The 22,823-nt window shown below is 40.6% G+C and overlaps 1 protein-coding gene across 8 annotated transcripts in view; it reads left to right on the top strand.

The window, feature by feature from the left end:
- picalmb (phosphatidylinositol binding clathrin assembly protein b) overlaps positions 1-21,683 on the top strand; it is a 31,625-nt gene extending 9,942 nt beyond the window's left edge. For 3 of the 8 annotated variants that reach the window (XM_082503990.1, XM_082503987.1, XM_082503986.1), the window contains 22 exons: positions 3,743-3,885; positions 4,015-4,090; positions 4,181-4,283; positions 5,810-5,903; positions 6,106-6,217; positions 6,325-6,431; positions 6,519-6,560; positions 7,630-7,715; positions 7,836-7,959; positions 8,068-8,201; positions 11,051-11,151; positions 11,327-11,479; positions 11,845-11,928; positions 13,672-13,764; positions 13,994-14,104; positions 15,718-15,834; positions 15,942-15,972; positions 16,095-16,194; positions 17,792-17,851; positions 18,221-18,325; positions 18,714-18,819; positions 20,271-21,683. In XM_082503990.1, the coding sequence (XP_082360116.1) occupies positions 3,743-3,885; positions 4,015-4,090; positions 4,181-4,283; positions 5,810-5,903; positions 6,106-6,217; positions 6,325-6,431; positions 6,519-6,560; positions 7,630-7,715; positions 7,836-7,959; positions 8,068-8,201; positions 11,051-11,151; positions 11,327-11,479; positions 11,845-11,928; positions 13,672-13,764; positions 13,994-14,104; positions 15,718-15,834; positions 15,942-15,972; positions 16,095-16,194; positions 17,792-17,851; positions 18,221-18,325; positions 18,714-18,806 (2,069 nt within the window). In that variant the 3' untranslated portion in view covers positions 18,807-18,819; positions 20,271-21,683. The remainder of the gene's footprint in view (positions 1-3,742; positions 3,886-4,014; positions 4,091-4,180; positions 4,284-5,809; positions 5,904-6,105; positions 6,218-6,324; positions 6,432-6,518; positions 6,561-7,629; positions 7,716-7,835; positions 7,960-8,067; positions 8,202-11,050; positions 11,152-11,326; positions 11,480-11,844; positions 11,929-13,671; positions 13,765-13,993; positions 14,105-15,717; positions 15,835-15,941; positions 15,973-16,094; positions 16,195-17,791; positions 17,852-18,220; positions 18,326-18,713; positions 18,820-20,270) is intronic. The other 5 variants (XM_082503989.1, XM_082503988.1, XM_082503992.1 and 2 more) reach the window with 5 other exon arrangements.
- Positions 21,684-22,823: the final 1,140 nt, after the last annotated feature.

Genomic DNA, 22,823 nt, shown 5'->3' with positions numbered 1-22,823 from the left:
GGTTTTTGGACTCAAGAAGCTAAAACTGTGGTGAGTATTTTGGGTTGATGGTAAAGCTGCAGGTTCCACACCTGTTGTTCTGCTCAGACGACTCCCCTGAGGTGACATGAGTGAAAGTTGGCAGAGTCATACACTGTTGGACTGATCCCAACAGAAGCCATAAATCCAGCGTGACTGAGATGCGTCTCAGCACACACAGGACAACCTGTATGTGTGTGCGTACATAATGCCACAAGGCCCTCTTATTGTATGTTGACACTTAAGAAAGGTCGGTTGTCTGGGTTGGCAGGCTTACTTATGTTTTCTCAATTTTTAATCTCCATTTTGACACAAATTTTCTGCATTTTGAGTAAGTTTAGGAGGATTACTTTCACTAGAGAGTTGAAAGTACTGTGAATGACTGGAGACACACCAGAACGATACATGTGGTGCTTTTTAAAAAGTGCGTTACGAGTAAAAGAAGCTACAGTTAGCTTAATATTTGTAAATTTTAATCTGTATAATCCTCAGAATTCTTTCAGATTCACATATTTCACAAAGTTTTAAAACACATGACTAATGACAGTAAAGGTGTGTGTGTGTGTGTGTGTGTGTGTGTGTGTGTGTGTGTGTGTGTGTGTAGTCGAGTGTTTCAGGCTCCAGATGCATGCAGAGGGAACATTATAGGAATCTGATCATTTATGCGGCCTATTGTAGAGACTGAAAACACATTTGAGAAGCTGTAGTCTGTAAATGTTTTATTTTTTTAGGTTGTCCTTAAATCTGGATATAGCAGACACCTTTTTTTAATGGAGGTTTTCAAGTGTAAGAAGAAAGTCGAAGTTCTCAAATGTCAAATATCATTCAGTTTAATGCAGATGTAATAGAAGTTTTTCTACAGTCCGCATCATTGTTAATGAAATCGGCACTTCTTTTATCAAAGGAAAAAGTAAACAGGACAACCAAATGTTCAGTTTTGTCAGTTTTCAATACTCTGATGCACTCGGCAGTATGTGCGTATGTGGAATGGAAGAAGAGCTCAAAGTGCACAGTAGTAAAAATCAAGTGTATGAATGTAGCTTGTAGTGTAGCTGAACTTTGAATCTATTAAAACTATACAGGTGCTTCATAAATAAAAGTCCAAAGTCTGATAGCCACCTCTTATGTGACACTGTCTGACTGGTAATCATAATCAGCTTTAAGTAGACATCATTAACATAGACTCATGGACTCATTAACAGTTTGATCCACAAAATGCCAGAAATTTAAAAAAAAAAAGAAAAGAAAAAAGGTGTCTCATAGTTTAAACCTCAACCTTTACTTTAAAGTCACATTTAAGTAAAGATGGGGAATTCAATAGCAGAGTGTGCAGAGGATCTGCAGAGTAGTTGATAATTAATTTTGTTATTCAGTTAATCAATAAATTCTGTTAGTTATTGCTATTAGTACCTGAGTGACTGCTTAGTTTGAGTAGTGGAGGTGAGGAACGAGTGACGCTGAGTCAATGGGCCAAAATGTAACTTTATTTTATGAAACATGTCAGATCAGTATTAAAAAGTTCACAATGATCAGTCAAAACATGGTGGAAGAATTTACACACATTTACATTTTTGTCATTGTTGTTTTTTTAAGTTATCACAATAAGTAACTAATTCATCATTTATATCCTGTCTTATAGCTCCTGTGGAAAGCCTCCTTTCTCTTAGTTGCTCTGTCCTCACTCTGATGCATTTTAGGACTAAAGGCATGTTTAAGATGACACACTAAGACTGATTTCTGGGTCACAGGCACAAATCAGTGTTATAAAAATACTCTTTTATATCATTGTGCTCGCATAGTCTCTCTCTCTCAATTTTTTTTCCAAGATAAAATAAACTAGCAGCAAATAATTATTCTCTATTATAAATATTCTTATAAATAAAGCCCTGTTTTTAACACGTTCTAGCTGATCCTGCATTGATTGTCGTTACATGGATTTAAACTGCATAATGAGGACTAAATGCGGATTTATTTTTAATGCACAGTTCAGTGGCATCACTCATTGTCATGACAGTTACATGAATACATTTGTGTCTTGTGAATTGATTCACTTAGAAATCGTTCATGTCAGCCACTGTGGACATTTAGCAGGCTGATTATAACATGACAGTGCTGTCAGTGCATCCTCCTCCCCCATCTTCTTCCTCCTCCTCCTGCCTCGTCTCCTCTCTGTCGTCGTTTTCTTCTCTGGGCAGTTCAGCCACCCATGCTAACTTCTCTGCTGCTGCTTCTGTGGAAGGTTATCCTGTCCTACTTAGAGTCCCCCGCCTTTTGAAAAGTCAAATATAGGACAGAAATGGAGGCCCAATTACCTCTTCAGTCTGATCGCTTCTGTGAATGGCAGGGTCATTAGCACTGATGTACTCGGCTGCTTCGAGTAGTATCATTCAACCAGCATATGGGTGCGGGGAGAGCATATGATCAGAGGAAGTGGGACAGAACATGTATGGTTAACATCTTATGCGCTGCACTTTATACTGGTCTGATAGAAGGGTGGTTTGCTGCCAGTAATAAGCTAGATTAGTTTCAGGTTTCTGCTGCAGTGATCCCTGATTGTACTCAAACAACAGTATGATGATTTAGTCATTATCATGCAGATTTTATGTGGAAAACCGCTTTTCTTAAATACCCTTATTTGGCCAATTTACCTCACTGCTCCAGAGGATTTTGGATAGAATAATAGCAGGACTTCAGGACTACAAGAACCTTTTGTTACTACCTGATCTGTAAGTTACTGGTGTGATTGTTTAATTAACTGCATAGACTTTATGTGAAGCAGAAAAAAGCTTGGCAGATGTTAGAGGAAACAGCACCAGAGCTGCCATTAATAATACAGAGATCAACAACGCAGTATAATTTTTTAGGTGCACGTATTGGACTTGGAGATTTGTGATCAAATATTCACCTATTTTATGTCCAACAATATGAAATTAAACTGTAAAATGACTAAACGAGATGGGAAATACTCAGATTTTAGAGCTGTTGGTCACATTTGTTTGGCAAATGATAATTCTGTTATCCACATATGTTGGACAGTTTCTTAACAGTTTATCATTTACAGTGTCCTAGCTGATTGTATTTTATAGTATTATCAATGGTGTTTTCTGTTAAGCTGATGGTGTTGTGTTAGATTAGAAAACATCAGTAACATAGTTGGTCTTTACAGCATTTTTAGATAATTTTGAACAGTCTTCCTTCACCATTTTCAGTTTTGTCTCGACTGATCGCCAGCACAAAACGTAGTAATGTGAATTAGCCTGTGTCGCAATTTTTGGGATTATTTGCCAGCGTTGGGGTTAACAGGTGAACAAGTTGAACTACTGTGAGCACAGTGACCTGCTTTGGAAAACATGGAAATTAGATGAACACCGGAGACCAGTTTTAAGTTTGCGCATCTGTTGTTAGTTTCTAATTTGTCACAGTAGACAGCGGCAGGTGTTGGTCTGTTTGCTGGTTCAACATAAGGCCTGTCTGACAAAAAAAATGATACACTGGGAATGGATTCCTGATGAACATTATTCAATGTTTGTTGGCATAATATGCATCTAAATCAGCGGACAAATGGGAGCTGTTGGGATCTCAGGCCACAGGTCAGAACAGTGGAGCTTCAGATAAGCCATAAAAAGCAGTAAAATGCCTCATTCAGACTGCAGTAGACAACACTGGATAGCCTCCAGTTATTAAAAACTGTAATTTAACTGTATGAAATCTCTTTTGTTTTAAGATTTGATTCATTGCACCAACGAGATGAACGTGAACATTCCCCAACTGGCTGACTCGCTGTTTGAGAGGACCACCAACACCAGCTGGGTGGTTGTGTTTAAATCCCTCATCACTACACACCACCTCATGGTCTACGGTAATGAGGTGAGACACTTGATCCCATTCCCATTACGATCCAAGCCAATGAACTGGTTCCACTTTAATGGCAGAATATTTGAGTGTCTGTTTCACCAATTAGTGATGTTGCCTTAACTGTTGTCACGCCTCCTGCAGCGTTTTGTCCAGTATTTGGCTTCAAGGAATACACTTTTCAACCTCAGTAACTTCTTGGACAAAAGTGGATTACAAGGTAACGTTTTTTGTTCTTATCGTGGAAGTTTCAACAAAATACGTAAATTGTGATAAATGCTTATTTGTCACCTCCTGTCTTGCGTTCCAGGCTATGACATGTCTACATTCATCAGGAGGTATAGTCGATACCTGAATGAGAAAGCAGTTTCATACAGACAGGTTGCCTTTGACTTCACAAAAGTTAAACGCGGGTGAGCACTGAAACCGATTTCCTATTCTACAATAAAAGCTGTAAACTTGCTTTCCCTTTAAATATGTTTAAAGAAAGAATGTTTACATCTGAAGCAAATAATAATGCTCATTGTGACTAAAGCTGGGTTGTTTTAATTCATCAAATAGTGAAATATAGTGATCAGTTACTCACGGCTCAGAGAGGTCTTTAAATACGTTGTCTAAACTGTCTAAATTGGCTCTTTTTTTGCATTTTTGACTGTTAAGCCGTCTCAGCAGAACTTGTATCAAATTAATAGTAATAACCCATTTTTTAAAAATTACATAGAGTCAAATAGCAAATGATAAATTAATCAGTTGATTCACAAAAGATTAATTGTTGAGCATTTTTTTACTTCCACAGCAGAGTTAACAGACCTGTTGTAATTCGTCTGTAATTTGTTTTCCAAATAAAGTTTAGTATATACTTTTTGTTGTTGTAATGGAGGAACATGACACTCAGTTTGCTGGACAATAGAGCTTTGTGCTAAATGGTACTACTTGTTCTGGCTTCTCCAGTATAAAGATTTCAATTTTTAATTTTTTAAAACAACTTTTTGAAGCTGTGTATGTTTAACCTCCTAGGACCTGGCGTCCACATATGTGGACATCACATTTTGGGTTATTTAGACCAAAAGCACGGTGGCAAGGTGGTTAGCACTGTTGCCGCACAGCAAGAAGGTCCTGAGTTCAATTCCAACATCAAGTCTTTCTGTGAGGAGTTTGCATGTTCTCCCCGTGTTCGCGTGGGTTTCCTCCGGGTACTCCGGCTTCCTCCCACCGTCCAAAGACATGCAGCTTGTGGGGATAGGTTAATCGGATAATCCAAATTACCACTAGGTGTGAATGTGCGCGTGAATGTGAGTGTGAATGGTTGTCTGTCCCTGTGTGTTAGCCCTGCGACAGACTGGCGACCTGTCCAAGGTGTACCCCGCCTCTCGCCCTATGACAGCTGGGATAGGCTCCAGCGCCCCTGAAAAGGATAAGCGGAAGCGAATGGATGGATGGATAGACCAAAATACTCAATTTTGCACTACAAGGGCCTGATATCCTCTTACGAGGACATTTTACTGCTACTGTTCTATCAAAATTTTAAACGAATATCCTCATATGTGGCGCTTATTTTTCTTAAAAACAAAAATAAGGTAAAAAAAAAAAAATTGGTAATTCTTTGTTTTTACATTCATATGCCCCAATATGCCCAAATATCAAAGAGAAATTAAAAATGCATGCCATGGAAGAGTTTGGGTCTTAGGAGGTTAACTGAAAATCTCTAGGCTTCAGATTGATCTCCCCTTCAGCTGTGACAAATTACAGCAACATTTTCCTGTTCTGTTTTGTTTTTGACATTTTAGAGCCTGCTGACAGATTTATCGGTAACTATTTGCAGCACTATCATCAGTGTAAACCCATAAGTCAGTCTGTTTTAATATCTGCACTGTTTGCTTCCCCATCTCTCCTCTCCTCGTTGCCCTCGCCTGCTCCAACTCTGCGTGTGTCCACACAGAGTGGACGGCGTAATGAGGACCATGAATACAGAGAAGCTGCTGAAGACTATCCCCATTATTCAGAACCAGATGGACGCCCTTCTCGATTTCAATGTGAGTTTAAGGTGAAGCCCCCCCCCCCCCCCCGTGGTTCTGCAGCTCGTGTAGTAAGAAGCTGCTCATCTGGAGTGTGCAGAGTGCACCGAGACTGCTGTATTTCCCTAATTCAGAAGCAGACTTTTTGTTTTTTGTGTGGCAACAAATCGCTGTGCAGAAGCTTTAAAGATAAATGTCTCGGCTGATTGCTTTCCCTCAGGTCAATGCCAACGAGCTGACTAATGGAGTCATCAATGCAGCCTTCATGCTGCTCTTCAAAGACTCCATCCGGCTCTTTGCTGCTTATAATGAAGGCATTATCAACCTGCTTGGTAAGACCTTTGCGGACTCACCTTGTCTTTGTAAATCCTGTGCTGTTGTTGGCCATTACAAGTAAATACAATGTTTTTTTTTCTTTTTTTTATATATAACCAAACAGAGAAATACTTTGACATGAAGAAGACTCAGTGCAAAGAAGGTCTGGACATCTACAAGAAGTTCCTCACTCGAATGACCCGGATATCAGAATTCCTGAAAGTAGCAGAGGTAAATTAGACTACATTTATCTCCACAAATGCTCCTGCTGTCGTGAGTGCAGGGAAGCAAACACAACTCGCTCTTTCTTTCTAACAGCAGGTGGGAATCGATCGAGGAGACATTCCAGACCTTTCACAGGTAAGCGTCAGAAAACCTGAGGTTTCCACTCTTATTAGGAAGACTTTTCTTTTCTTTCTGTTACTGCCAGCTCTAACTGCTTTTTTTTTCTTTTTTTGATTCAGCATTGTCCTTGTTAGACTAGAATATAGTATACTCGGCTCACATTTTATTTACAATTAGGCACTTTGCATGATTTCCTTCTTGGGCGCATGTCTGCCAGAGGAGGCGGTCCTCTTTTCCAGTTCCCTATCCTCTTTCTTCCTCTTCTGAATCTCCTTCTTTTCTTCTTGCCCCCAGTACCTTCTTCTAATTCTTCTGACAGTAAATAAAGGTGTGGAGTCCTCACACTATAGTTGAAGCCTGCATAGTGGCAGATGTTTCATAATTTACAGTAAACTGTGCACACTGTTGTGCTCGTCTGGGGGACCAGTTTTACATAAATAATTTACCCCCGAAAAACTGCAGCTAAGAAGCCTTTCCTCTCACTGTCACCACCTTTATATTCTGTATTTTCCCCTTATCTTTCCACTTTAGTTCACAGTTTGTGTAAGTACTATCATTCCACTCTTCTTCTTCTATGTCCGTGACTTGCCTCAGTGTTGTCTTTTTGCATGCCTCTGCTCTGACTCTGTCTCCTACATCGTGGTGAAAAACAGTTGAAGGAAAAAACACTCGCCGTGGTAAAATTCTGTTCACTTTTGGTCATGTTATTGAGGTGTAAGCAAGCATAGCTCATCTCCTGTAAAATGGCTGCCCCGTTGTGCTTAGACACCGCCACTTCAACAACGGCCGGGTTGCTGAAAGTGTTGTGGTGCTGTACGTCATCCCACACAGATGTTACTCTCATCCAAAGTAGCTCTTTGGCTGGAATGTAGTTATCGATCAGTGGTGGGTAACTAATAGCCCAAAGCTACCAAAAACGTGCAGATCAAAGACATAAATTGGCTGTCTACACCTGAGTTTTCATGGTGTGGTGTTTTGTACTCTATCTTGGTTGCTCACCACTGTCTTTTATGGTCTTCATGTCTATGTAGACTACATTTTCTGTCTCAGGAAGTCACTGACTCTATGTTCTCTGTCACGACAGGCTCCTAGTAGCCTTCTCGAAGCTCTAGAGCAACACTTGGCCTCTTTAGAGGGCAAAAAGGTCAAAGATTCCACTGCAGCCAGCAGGTATATAAATCCTCTTATATTTGCCTTGGATCACAGCAACTACCTCAACATTTATATTAGATCAGTCATACTGACTTATCTGTGCTGCACTGCATCTGGTGTGAATTTGTTTCCCTGCAGGGCCAGCACTCTGTCCAATGCTGTGTCATCACTGGCCAGCACAGGGATGTCTTTCACTAAAGTCGATGAGCGAGAGAAGCAGGCGGCTCTCGAGGAGGAACAGGCTCGACTCAAAGCTCTCAAGGTTAATGCATTTTTGAAACGAAAAATGAAACATTATTTCACGTGGCATGCATTAAATCTCCCCAGCGTTGGCTTTTTTTTTTTTTGACTGGACTTCATTACTCATCAGGAACAAAGGCTTAAAGAGCTCTCCAAGAGGCCTTCATTTGCCACGACTGATACATCACCAATCTCCACCACTGGGGGCACTATCAGCACAGCACCAGCCATTGATCTCTTCTCTACACCCAGCTGCTCCAATGGGTACTGCTTAGATCTATATTTTGTACTTGAAAAGAAAGCGCTTCAGTAACTAATTTATAACATATAAAATTGTGAGTAATTAGGACATGTAGGGAACCTTTGCCGGCATTGTCGTTGCAGAAGAAGGTATCAAACAGTCACGATGAGATGCTCATGCTAGTAATGACATGAGAGGATGTACATGTGAGATAGCTGAAGCAGTTTATTAATCAGCTGAAAAGTATTTTGTTGGTTTTCTTGATTTTGGGTTTGAGACTGGTGATCATTCAAAAAATTACATGATCTCACCGTGTGCCCAGGGAAAGGATAACGGGTACGTTTCACTAGGGCTGGGCCATATTATACCGTTCACGGTAATACCGGTATAATGTTAGGCAACAATAGGAAAATGAAATATCGCGATAGAATGGGAGTAAAACGCGCATGCGCAGTGCCTTTGTTTTCATACGCACATGGCCGATTGTTGAGTGAAACAGATGAACCAGAATTGGTTTGTAAAAATGGTGCAACTTCCGTGATGTGGAACTGGTTTGGTGTTTGTCCGTCAGATACACGACAAAGCACATTTTTTTTGCAGAACATGCAAGCGGCCGTTGTTATTGTCATATTTGTCGGACTAAGATGCTCTTAAATCTGGGAGTAATCTGGGTCCTAAACTCCGTATGCTTCAGGTCAAACAACACTGCAGCATCACTTAGAGTTAAAAACTGTCTAAATTCTTTCATCTTTACCAGGTGTAACTATAAAGTTTAACTTCCAGGCATCCATGAAAACAAAAGTTATTACATTTAACGGAGTTAGAAGTTACCAGGAAGCTAGCGGAAGTTAGCTCGCTAGTTTTGCTAGTTACCTAAGCATGATATAGCATGTTCTGACTGAGAGATTTCTGAAAAAAATCAAACGTACAGCTCTGCTATCACTTCCAACATAAATGAAGACAGGAAACTAAACAGCAGTGACGTTTGTAGGGTTACTGAAGTTGGGCTAGCTGGTATATAATGATGTGCTACGTGATCGCTAGCGACACAGCTATGTTAGCATAACATAAACAGTGAAGCTGGAGGACGAACACTAACACTTTTCCACTTATAAAAGTTAACGTGAAGGTTCTTCATGGTTAGAGACAAATGCAATCGCATGGCAGGATGCTGTAAACGGACCAAACTTCAGTCAGGAGAACAACTGAGATAATCCATCCACAATACGAGGTTAGTCATTAATATACTGCAACAACATGGGAATAGAGCAGCTGCCAGAGAATTCAACATTAATGAATCAATGGTACAGAAGTGGAGGAAGCAAGAAGAATGAGTTTAATAAAGTTTGATTTATCTGACTGCTTTGTTTCGCTTAATGTGCCTTATAATCCTGTGCACCTTATGGTCCGAAAAATACGTACTGCACACTGCAGTTTAATGTTGCAAAGCACCTCTTTTTAACTTCAGTGGATATTATACATGGTTATGCTCAGGATGTGTCAGCCCATTTCTACTGGAAATGCCTTTTGGTTAAACTTTCAGCAAGGAATTTGCATTTGCACTGTTACATTTTTATAAAGCTTTAATGTACATAAAAACCAGCTTCTTGTTTAAGTGAAAATAAATGGAAGGTTGTCTTTTTGCGCTAGTAATGTTGAGGAGTTGTATTTTGTCTCGCATCAATTATATCGTCGGTTATATCGTTATCGCAAATTTTCAAATATATATCGTGATAAATATTTTTGGCCATATCGCCCTGCTCTACGTTTCACCCTTCATAATGCTTCCTCTTCTACAGCTGCAGTCTGTAACCCAGAGGTGTAGTCAGTTTATTATCACATTGGCGCTAGAAGCAGCCATTAGAAAATGAGTACACTGTTGTCATAAAGGGACAGACATGGTCAACAATAATATTCAGGTAGGCGGTGGCATTTAAGTGACACTCCGTTAGTGCAAATAGGCACAAAGTGTGCCAAGAAAATGTCCCCACACCATTACATCTCCACCACCTGACTTAACCAAGGCAGGATGAATGCATGCTTTCATGTTTACACTTAATTCTGACCTCACCATCTGAATGTTACAACAGAAATCAAGACTTCCTGAACAACAAATGTTTTTCAGTCTTCTGAAACATGCAAATTTTAGCCTCAGTTTCCTGTTCTTAGCTTAAGAACAGCGTCAATTGCACTTGGTGTGGTCTTCTACTACCTGTAGCCCATCTGTGCACAGAGATGCTCTTCTGCATACTGTAGTTGTAGTGAGTGGTTATTCAGGTTACTGCTGCCTTCTTCCTCTGACCTCTAACATCAACGAGGCATTTTTGCCCCAGGAACTGCCGCTCATTGAAATATTGTAATGCTCGATTTGAACTTCAGCAGGTTGTTTTGACCTTGTCTACGTGCCTCAATGAATTGAATTGCTGCCATGAAATTGACTGATTATATACTTGTGTTAATGAGCAACTGAGCAGGTGTACCCAATAAAGTAGCAAGTGAGTGTATTTACACTGAAAAGCTTAAGGGAGAGACTTCTGGTTGGAAAACACATGCTTCTATATTAAAATAATATACTAATGGTGGTTGGTGGTATAAGATGATGTATTTCTGGATCAGGGAGCCACATGACAAAGTAAAAGTTTTATTAAAGTGATTTTGCTCAATGTGTACATTTAAATATGACAAGAGCTATGAAAGCATAATATTTGATTTAGAAACAAAAAAGATTAACCCTTCCCCACTAGAGCAGCCTTTTCGGCCATTAACTCCAAATGGTTATCTGTCAGAAGAGACCAGGATAAACACTATAATCAAGCAGTTTCCGGGGCTGTATTATGGATTTGTTTACCAGGCTTTTTTCTTCTGTCCACAGTGCAGTGAAGATGGAGAGCGACCTTTTTGACCTGCAGCCTACTTTCCAGCCCTCCATGCAATCAGGCACCACAGGGCTTCCAGCAGCGACAGCATGGGCAGGTGAACTGTCGCCTCTCCCATCACGTTCCAACCAACATCTGCTTCTGGACTTTATTTGTTCTGCATGCTTTCCTCTTGTTGTTGTCTGACTCTGAATCCCACATCTTCCTCTGCTCTTCACTTTCTTCTGTCTTTTGCTTTTCTGTCTCTCTCTCTCTTTCTTCTGCCCGCATAGATCCTTTCACGTCTACTGAAGCTGGAGATGATTCCATGCCAAACCTTAACCCTTTCCTCTCAAAACTCGTTGTCGATGCCACTCACTTACCTGTCGTGTCTTCAGACGGTGTTAGCTTTTCCTCTAGGACATCTGGTCATGAAGTGTTTGGTGGTAACAAATCATTTTGTTTCTCAGAAGTCTTGTCGTGCTTGTTCATTTCTGTGTAGCTTCTTATAAGCATGATTAGCCTGCATGTTTTCCCTCTGCTGGTTTAGTTTGAATGTTGATTACCTGTCTGCTTATACACATCTCAGTTCTCTCTTCCTGTCTTCCTGTTCTAAGCTCAAGCTCAAATTACGTTAGCTTCTTAGCCTCTTTGTGCCTCTCATGTACCAAACAGGGTCCTCCATGTCCTGCTATGGAGGTAGTTTGGGCTCTTTTAATGAAGTTTGGTGTTGCATTGTAGTGCAAAGATGCCTTAGAGCTTTAAGTGGAAATATGTTCTTCTTTTACCAACACTATTTTTGATTCTCCAGATCGTTACAATCCCTTTATTGACACAAACTCATCCGTTTCAACCAATTACAAACGCACAGTGCGGATAGAGCACTCCATCTCAGGTACTATGATGGCTCCCCATCACAGCCTATGTTTCCTGGCAAACATAGGATCCTATGCAAATCCCCCTCCCTCCCCCAAAGAGCCATTATTTTGTCATCCATGGTAGAAATATAGGCAGAAACTTGTGTTAAAGGAAAGGTCTGACATTTTGGGAAAATATTTTAACAAATGGTAATATTTGTTAAATTAGGGTTAGGTTTGGTTAGGTTGCTGGGTTGGATCAGTGACTGTGACAGCGTTGCTCTGGAGCTGTTCCTTAGTGATTTGGGGCCATTTTGACCTGGTAGCATCACACTGTTGCTGCAAATTTATTGAAGCACATCCATGATGCAGCTCTCTTGTTCCACCACATCTTAAGTATATTGTGTTGGGTTGGTCTGGTGACTATGGAGGTCATTTGAATACACTTAACTCATTAACCAACTTAACTATTCAAGAAACAAGTTTGAGATCATTTGAGCTATAACCCATTATGCTAGTGGAAGCGGCAATCAGAAGTCAGGTACACTGTGATTGTAAAGGGGTGGATGTAGTCAGCAGCAGGTGATGAAATGATGCTCAGTTGGTGTTAAGGGGCCTGAAGTGTGCCAGGAAAAATCCTCTACACAATTGCATCACTACTACCAGCCTGAACTGTTGATACAAGGCAGAATGGATCCATCCTTTCATGTTTATGCTCAATTCTGACCATACCAACTGAATATTGCAGCAAAAATCGAGACTCCAAATCCAGGCAACATTTTTCCAGTCTTGTTCAGTTTTTGTGAAGCTGTGCAAACTGTAGATTTGTGTTCTTAGCTGGCAGGAGTGGCACCTGATGTGCTCTGTAAACCCTAGAGATAGTGTGGGAAAATTGCAACAGATCAGCAGTTTGTGAAATGCTCAGACTAGCCTGTCGGCACTAACAACCATGTCACGTTCAAAGTCACTTGAGTTTATGTCAAAATGTAGACAGTTTGAACTCTTTTAGTCAGTGTGTCACTCAGAAATAATACTACTGTAAATCCCCTCAGACTGCAGCGTGAGCCAACCAAAACTCTGGTACTTCTTTACAGTATCACAGTTTTGTTGATACTCTCTGCCTGGTTAAAGGACTAGGATTTAGTCAAAAGCCTTGTGTAATGTTATTTTGAGCTTTGAGACTTTTTCCTTAAATATTTAAAAGCCATTTCTTTTATGTGGGTTTTCAAAACATGCAGAAACTATTGGTCTTTTCAATCAGTGTAAAAAAAAAAAAATAATAATTCACTGGTTCATGCTTCTCATCAGCAGCAAAACAGTTTGACATTAAGCAAGCTATTTAGCAAAGTCTGACCAAGCTAGCTGCCATGTGACCTTTTGTGAATGCTCACAGCTGCATTACTTGCTTGACAGGAACAACTGCCAATCAAAATATAATGTTCCTCCAGCTGATCCGATCTACCACCAGCCATTTTCTTTAGGTGTCCACCTATTTTCAGTTTTCATGTTAAGCTAAGTGTAACATATGCTAGTCTGATCAATTAGTATTAATCTCCAAAATGTCAAACTATTCCTTTAATGCTTGCCTTTGGGTTGCTGCGGTACATATCCACCTCAAATTTTGCTTAAGAGTTTAATAACTTTTGTACATGTTAGCTCTCGTCTTTCTTTATGTAATATTGCTGTCACTTCCTCCATGTCTCTCGGCCTGGCCTTGAAATACTTTCTTTCTTCCTGTCTTTCTTTTCTTTGTGTTCTTCTTGCTTCCTGTGGCGTGTCAGACTCCTTCTGTGGTCCAGTGTCCATTGCCCAGCACCTCCCACATCAGGCTCCCTTCCCCACTGAGCCCTCTTCTGTAGCAGGTCTATTCAGAGGTAGAGTACTGAAGGCATCTCTCTGCCTCATTCATCAGTAGATCAATGCTTTTTTTCCCCATCCTGTAGAGGAAGCTGTGTTATTCTGCTCTGTGTTCAAATGTCTAGAATTTCTGTAGTTAGAAGTGCTGGTGCAGAAACCTTGGGTCCAGGCCGTGGTCAGTTTTTAGAGTATTTCTCATCTTGTAACTGTGTAACTGCAGCACTCTTCTCTTTCATCTCTCTGAAGGATACTCAACACCACAGGCCCCTCCACAGCCATCAGCGGGGGGACTGCAAGTGGACTTTGAGTCAGTTTTTGGAGCCAAAGCCACAGGCAGCAGTAGCCTCAATTCTGATGGTAAGGATTTCACATTCAAGTGAACTGGCAATACCAGTACCATAGCTTTTTGTCTCTTAGTAAGGCAGACAGTGCTTAATTATAGTTTGCAGATGATGGATCAAAAACAGTCCTTCACTTAGCTGAAGAAAGTTTTTTTTTTTTTTTCCTCACGAAAAGGGGGAGGAAATATCTGAAAGATAGTGGACCACATTAATGTTTTGTTTTTTCTACCATTTATTTTAGCTGTAGTTGCTTGAAGAAAAACAGAGAAATCTTGCTATTTAGAACTGCACTAAGTCATGTTATTTGCTTTAGATAGCTGTGTCTGGTCCTGACGTCAGATGCAGCTGAAACACCTGCAGCTCTCAGCCCCATCTTGCAAGTCGCCAATGCAGGAACATACTGTTGTTTTTCTTCTGGGTTATTTTTACCCCACACTGTCTGTGTGTCTGCAAGCAGCCAAAAAACTGCATATAGTGAAGAAACTGACAGATGATAGACCTCAAATCAGAGTTAGGCTAAGAAAAATTTTCACTCGTAGTATTTTGGTGGGTATAATTGATTTTAAGAAGTGTTTTAAACACTGATAACTTACTGAATGTGCAGAATTTCAATGATGAAATAACAAATTCAATCTCTTCAAATCATCTGTTTGAACAGAGAATGAAAACAGTTTCCAGAAAACCCTGAAAGGATTAGAGAGTGATTATCAATGCACTCTAAACAAAAATGGCACCTTTGTTTTATAAGAAGGAATAAACCACATAACATACAGACCATTATATCCTTTTCATTTATATATTCAGTCCGAAACAGGCACACACCTCTAGCACTTATTGGTGTTTTTTTCTTTTTGAATCGCTCAAGAAGAAAAAACCCACTATTTCACACGTTGTTAGTGGTTACTTTAATTTCTTTAAAGCAGATGCTGCTAACATAATATGTTTTGCTTGGGGGAGAAAACTGCAGAACTCGTAATCGGCATTGTAAACTGTTTTGGTTCGCCCTTTTCTGCCCTCATAGCGCTGTTTTTGGCCCAAACAAGCAACTGTTTTCTTTTCTTTCTTTTTTAAAATCTCTAAATGTCACTTGAAGCTATCTGGCAACACCAAACTGCAGAGAAACATCATATTAATTAGCTACTAGCTGGTGCCATACCGCTGGCAGCTGACGCCAAGGTGTGCATGGAAAAGAGGATAAAGGGACCCTGATCACGGCTGCTGGATACTTGTTAGTTCTGGTATAACACAAGTGTTGCAGGAACTTTAATGATTTCAGATGTTGTCAGCTGTGGCCATATCTTTTTTTTTCAGGAATAGGTAGAAGCCAAAAACTGAGCTAAAGGGCTGAAAACAAAAATCCAAATGAATAAAAGTGTCTTTTTTTCTTTTTTTTTTAATAACACTGGAGGTACGTTAGTCGCATTTGTAGTAATTTTATGTTTACTAGATTAACGAAAAAGGTAATACTGTGTCAGCTGGCACAGAAGGATTAAAATTCATGAAAAATAGAATTTATAATAAGAAAATAAGCCCCAGTTCTAAGTGTTTGTTACGGACGGTCTTTGTCATTATTACATTGTGACGAATATCTTTTCTTTTCTGAGCCAGTCCTCTGTTCTGTCTTGTCAGATATTACTGGGGGTATCCTGAAACCGACTCTTGCCGGCTCTAACCAGCCGTCCAATCAGCAGCCAGAGAAGTTGGTGTCAGATGACCTTGACTCCTCCCTGGCCAACCTTGTGGGCAGTGAGTGTGATGCTTTGCTTTTAGCTGCTCTAATTAAAGCACGTGTTCATTAAAGGGGGGGGAAACATTTGCAGGCTAACAGCTGCTCGTTGTATTTCCTTTTTCAGACCTCGGCATTGGAAATGGCACGATGAAGAAGTAAGTGATGCTTCGTCGCTCTGTGTGTGTGCGTGTGTGTGTATGCGCACGTGCGCTTCAGCGGCTCTGTGCTCTCGGGCCACTTAAGGGCTGGCGCTAACATTGGCTGTGTTAATCCGCAGTGACATCCACTGGAGCCAGCCAGGGGAGAAGAGGATGACCGGCGGCACCAACTGGCAGCCCAAGGCGGCGCCAACTACGACCTGGAACCCTGTCTCCATGGTGACACAAACAAACTTTTCACTGCAGATTTTTTGCTCTTATTCTGCTGTCAAATAGAGAGCTGACATGAAACCAGAACATCTGGGTTCTCTTACATAAACTCAAAATCTGTTACTAATTACATCCATAGCTATAAACAGAACCTTGGAACAGGTACTGGTGCTTTAAACAGTCTATAACTGTCTGTAGTCAGATACACACATATATATATATTTGGACAAAGGCACAGTTTTGGTAATTTGGTTCTGCACAACAGCTTAATGGGTTTGAAGTAAAGTGATGAGGCTGTGATTGAAGGGCAAGTCCTCAGCTTTTAATCACGGTTTTAACGAATTAAGTCCATTTTTAATAGGTTCAGAGTAATTGGACAAATTAACATAAAGATATGGGCATTATTTGAAATACTTTGATGCTAAATCAAGCAAAATGCTGAGTTTCCTCCCTTGAGATGCATCGTCAGGTCTTTACCACAGCCACATTAATACAATACTTGTGTTAAGCTCCTTGAATTAAAGCTGAAAGTCTGCACTTCAATCAAATGTTGATTGCTTTATTTCAAACCCATTGTTGAGGTGAATCAAAATTACAGCAGTGTAAAGCTATGTTGTTCAGGATTCTTTTAATGAACGTTTCGCACAATCAGTGGAGCTTAACAAGCCCTGGAGGGCTTTAGATGGCAGACATTAGTGCTGGAAAACAAAGAGTTGCTGCACGTTATTGTCGTGGGAGTAGAGGTTTTTATCTGCTCATAAAGTAACCATCGTTTAATTTTGTCAAAGCCTCAAAGGTTTCCATTTGTTGCGCTCCATATTTTGCAATATGAAAAGTAAAGAATCAGCGTGCACTGACAAGGAGGAGGTAATTAAAGCCCAGCAGAGGATGTACTTCCTGAGGCAGCTGAAGAAATTCAACCTGCCAACACGGACGATGATGCAATTCTACACCGCAATCATCGAGTCCATCCTCACCTCCTCCATCACCGTGTGGTACGCTGGAGCCACTGTCAGGGACAAACAGAGACTGCAGCGTGTTGTGCGCTCTGCTGAGAAGGTGATTGGCTGCAGACTCCCATCTCTGCAGGACCTGTACACCTCCAGGACACTGCGGCGTGCAGCCCGGATCTCAGCTGACCCTTCCCACCCTGGACACAGTCTGTTTGACCTGCTCCCCTCAGGCAGGAGGCTCCGGTCCATTCGCACCAGAACCTCTCGCCACAAGAACAGTTTCTTCCCCTCTGCTGTTGGACACATGAACAATAACCACATGACTGTCCCCGCCACTCACACATGACCCTACGCTGTGTCACTGCATCATTTCATGTCTGGCACTGATCACCACCTGCACTCATGTATATATCCTTCTACGTAGCACTCTTAATTCTTATTGTTTGCACTGAAGCACCGCAGCAAATTCCTAATGTTGTAAACCTCAACATCTGGCAATAAACCCATTCTGATTCTGATTCTGATTCTGATTCTGATTAAAAAGGAGCTAGACCAGCTGTTGAGTCGCGACCTTTGTACCCCTGTCACCGTGGCTGTCACATTTAATGTTGTTGCCTTGCCTTGTCTTACCTGACCTGTTTGTGTCTCCTCAGCCTCCGTCGATCATGGCCTTCCCTGCCACCACACCCACAGGCATGATGGGATATGGCATGGTAAGTACGTGTAAAGCTTCTGTAAAACTCATTTCGTTTGAAGTGTGAAAGAAAAATAAGCTGGATATCCATTCAGGAAGTTGTCAAATCAGCTTGTTAGATAAATATTTCCTGTGCTCTTTATCACTTGGAGAATTAATTAAATGCACTTAAAGTGGGTCAAGTGACTCATTGTTTGCTGATGTAAATATTCTCAAGGCTGATAAGTAAAGTGAGAGGTGAGTTCTCAGTAGTTTTTATTTAATTCAGTCTATAAATATTAATATTCAGTTTTCATCAGCAGATAGATCGGAGAGATTCAGGATGATGTGATTGTGTTGTTTGTGCTCACTACTGACCCCTCTGAAATTGATGTTTAACTTGCTGCAGCCTCCACAAATGGGCTCTATGGGGATGATGAATCCGCCCACCATGATGTACTCCCAGCCGGTCATGAGGCCACCCAACCCCTTTAGCTCTGTGTCTAGTGCTCAGGTGGGTGCACGTTAGTTTGCTCCGGGTTGATGCACAGTAAAGTTTGCACAGTTATCAGGTTGAGTAAACTGGTGTATCCATTGTGCTGTGATGTGCACCATGATTAGTCACTGTAAGTTTTGTTGTCAGTGTGATATTGCTGAGGATGATGACAGTTTTAACAAATGAACCCTTCACTCTGTAGAGCTGAATGGGACAAAAACTGTGAATCATCTCCCTTGTTTTGACTCCCTGTTCCAAAAAAAAAGCCTTTTTTCTTTTTTTTTTAATTAACCCTTCTCTCATACATCACAGCTTCTCCAGACTAATCTCATCCCTCCTTCAGTCTCTGTACTGACTCTGACTTCTCCTCTGGTCCTCCTACCTCCTGTATTTCTCCCTGAAATAGCCCTCTGCAGCCTCTAGTCCTTCCAGCCAGAGTCCTCTCCGAGCCCCTGGACAGGACCCGTTTGCACACCTCTCTCTCAAGGATTTCTTGTAGAGCATCTCTTTAGGTACATCATGCTCTTTGCTTGTGGATGCACCTGCATGCTTTGCATGTCCAGTTATCCATTTGTTTAATTTGTATTCAGTATAAATCCATCTGATTAGATGTATTGCTTTTTACTAATGTTAACGTGGTGTTGCTCAGATTGCTTGCCTTATTGACAGATTTAGCCATACTCATTCTAACCCCTAGTTCATCCACTATCACCACATGTTGCTCAAACCTGTTTTCTCTGAACTGTGTAGACATTGGTGAACTAACAGCATGTTTGCTAAGCTCTGACCTAACATATATATATATATATATATATATATATATATATATATACTAATGATAAATGTCTCATTTTGCTATCAGAAACCTACGTAAGCAGTAGCTGCTAATGAAGCTAATGTTATATCCATGTATTAGAGAAATTAAATTAATCATCATGATCCAAATAGAGTGTTTTATTTTATGTGAGAAACAAACATTGTGTTTGAAATGATGGCGTTAGCAGATAGCGTAATAGAAATTAACAACTATGTGGGATTTAGCCACTAATCTGAATTTCACAGTTGTCAGACTAATTTCCATCAAGTTTCTATTATTGTAGTGTAACCACACTAATTAATGGTGGACCTAATTCTGTTAACTACTGTAGCTTAATTTAGGAGAAGTTCAACGCTGCTAACAATTTCTGTACCTTTTTTTGTTTGTTTTTGTACTCTGGAAGTCTAAAAACAACAAGTCCTGCCCTTAAGAAACACTTCGGCATAAATTTGAATGCTCTTTGTATTCATGGTGCTGTCGTTGGCGAATGTGCTCATGAACAGGCTGGTTCATGGTTAACAGTGTTAAGACTCCTAGATATGAAGATTTTGGGTTAATTTAAGGTCCCAGTCACATAGGCCTAGAGACTAATCAGTAACAACCTGGATAAAGAAATATTCATCCCCCGACCATTTGGCAAGTGGTTGTTGTTAGTTGCAAGATGAAACTGGTTGCCAATCTCCTTTCGATTGCTTTGGTTACTTGCAGTTTGGATGAAAGATGCTGCTCTTGGATTCAACAGTAAGGCAAAAGTTGTGAATGGTCTGTTTCCAGTTTGTCACATTTCCCAGTTTGACTTCCACTGGGTGAGCAGTTGACAGCTCAGGATCTACCATCCAAACTACAGATGACCATGGCAATCTGTCAGTGATCGACGCAAGGAGGGGTTTTTTGGAGCAGCACCCTCTTTTCAACAGATTTCACCTAGCAAACTTCAGCAACCACTTGGGTTTTCCCAAGCAGCCAGTCATCAACTGGTCTTAAGGGCCTATGCGACTGGACCTAAGAGAGAATGCTCCTCTCTTACTTGTTATCACTGCCAGGATATATCAGTGTAAGGTTTTGACTGTTAACAGTTGCTGGACTGGATTATGTCTGCAGGCATTTTAGTGAGTTTCTAACATTGTGCATGACCTTTTCTTGCAGATGCAGTTCATGTAATTTGAAGGAAGTGACTCTTGGAAGATGAAAGCACCCAAGCAGCAAAACTTTGTCCTCGTTGCAGTCTTCAGAGAAACATTCACACAATGGAGCAGCGACTGTCAGAAACCATGCTAACAATGTCCAGATGACGTTTGGCGATAGCTCACACCCATTATTCTATAACTTGTCCGAGACGTCGAGTGATGCTGCTGTCTAACCCACCCACCCCTTAAGAGGACTCCTTATCCGTTTTACAGTGTAATCTGTAAAGATAGTTTTGGGTGCTGAGAAACTTAAATGTTGATGTATTTGGACATGCTGTGGTTGGATATAAAGGGTTGATGTTCAGAGGGGAGGGAGTGGAAGGGAAAGTAGAGCAGTCCTTCCCTTTCTTGATCCAGTCATCAGTCATCTATTCCCTACGGTTATTTAACTGTCACTAAGTAGTGATGCTAATGACGTTTACACCTGTTTAGTTTTTGTCTTTTTTACCGTGTTTACAGTAGACATTCCTTGTGTGTTGTTTGTATTTATTTATGATTATTGGTTTAAGATTGGGGGGAAAAAATAATAATAATGTAAAAACTACAGAACACGTGGGAGTGCTTCAGCATTAAACAAGGATCTCAGACTATCATTAAGAGATAGAGTTAAAAAAAAATAGCTATTATATAAATGACACCTATTAAGCGGAATGATAGAGCACTAAATATTCTTTTTGTGTTAAGAAAATTTTCTACTAGGTGAAGGACTTCACAGTCCCCGTTGTAATTAAAGAGCAGGGGTTAGAGTACAAGTCAGTTAACAGTATATAGTTGATTCTGTGCCTAGGGTTTTACTTTGCAATGGATCAGTTTTTCTGACTAGTTGGAAAAAACCAAACAAAAAAACAAAAAAATAACACACTTCATCCACGAATCTGAGGCGTCGCACTGGGTGGTGGGCTCCATTTGCTTTAAGCTTGGCATGCCATTGACTCACTGACTGTAATCAAGGCTGCCTTTACTCTGAATGTGAACGAGTTGTCTTCATGTTGCACACATCTTTCCACACTGCAGTTCCTCAGTGAGAGGGGGCGGGGGTGGGAGGGCGGATGGCGTGTCCAGTGGAGGGGAAAAGAGTCGCAGATTAGTTGTAAATTAATTGTATAAAAGATCCCGAGGGCAGGGTGGCAGAGGAGACGCACTGTTGATCGGTGCTCTGTGTATATAAAACCTGACTGTTCTTTGAACGCAAACGTTGAAAGATGTATGAAATATGAAAGCAATTCAATCAAATTTGACTCTACCTAAGTTTGATTCAGGATATTCTCTGCGTTTGTCTCCGCAGATGTTTTCTTTATGTAATTAGAACGTGTAGCAGACAATGACTGAAGTCTTTTCTTTTCTTTTTCAAATAAAGAGCAGCTTCCACAAACTCTTGTTTATGTTTTGCTAGTTAATAGTTGAAGCGGTTTACCTGATAGCACTGGATTATAGCACGTTTTCACACAACAGGCTGTCACTAAATTACGTGCTGAATCTTGTGTGGGCGCAGTGTGTTCCAAGAAGTTTTTCGGCTTTAGTGAGTGAAAATCAGGTATTTTAATTGGCTCTAATTAGCAAAAACACATGTTGGCGCTTTATGGTTGTATCACTGGCCTTTCATCCAATATGCTCACATCTGGCTCCAAAAAAATCAATCAATCTTTCATATACAGTCTATACTTAAATCATAGTAACATACTAATAGAAACAAATTTACTCTCCAGTTTGACTCTTTCAACCCTTAAGTCTAATTGGAAGATATTAAAAGAATTTGTAGCTTTTGACATTAAATTTTTATGTTGATCACACCTTGCAGGGTTGGGAGATTATTTTTCCAGGGGGCTGCATGCACTAGGACTGGTGTGGAGGACCACATGGATAAACTAAACTCAGTTCTGCTCAGTATAAATTTGAATCTCTGTGAACTCATTGGTGTGGCTTTGGGGAAAATGAATTGCCCACCCGTGCTGTAGTAGGATTGGGATGCTACATCACTATTTGTGGGATATCCTGATCTCAACTGGGAGGCCAATCTGAGTCTGCTGAATATGGTTTCTTGTAGGATTAAGGGTTAAACACTGCAGATTAACATCTGTCCTGTGAACCCTCATGTCCCTAGTAGTTATCATTAATTCCTAAAGTCTATTTTAGTAGGTTTATAAAAAGATGCACACTTCTAAAGGTTTTGTGAAGAAGAGAATTTAACATTGAGACTATAATGGGTTTTTTATTCCAGGTTGTAAACACGCTCATTAGAAGTCTGTGGACATCAACTTGCTTCTGAAGCCAGTCAACAAATGGCCATTCAGTAAATTGCTGCTTGGGATGAGGGAGAGGGCTTGATGAGTTAAACACAAGGCCATCAAACAGGAAAGCTGAGTAGTGATCCTACGTGAGGCTGATTTTTAGACCACATGTATACACCCTCAGCTGCTCTGATGGAAGGCACTTAAAACAGAGGGGAGAGTGTTTCCTTTATGGGTTTCTGTCTACTTTATCTTTAAGATCAGAGACTCACCTGAAGGATCTT

The sequence above is a fragment of the Aulonocara stuartgranti genome, assembly GCF_965226115.1.
Source record: "Aulonocara stuartgranti genome assembly, chromosome: 14".
Lineage (NCBI taxonomy): Eukaryota > Metazoa > Chordata > Actinopteri > Cichliformes > Cichlidae > Aulonocara > Aulonocara stuartgranti.
Note: the sequence above shows the minus strand (reverse complement) of the source record. Positions and strands in the feature narration are given on the sequence as shown.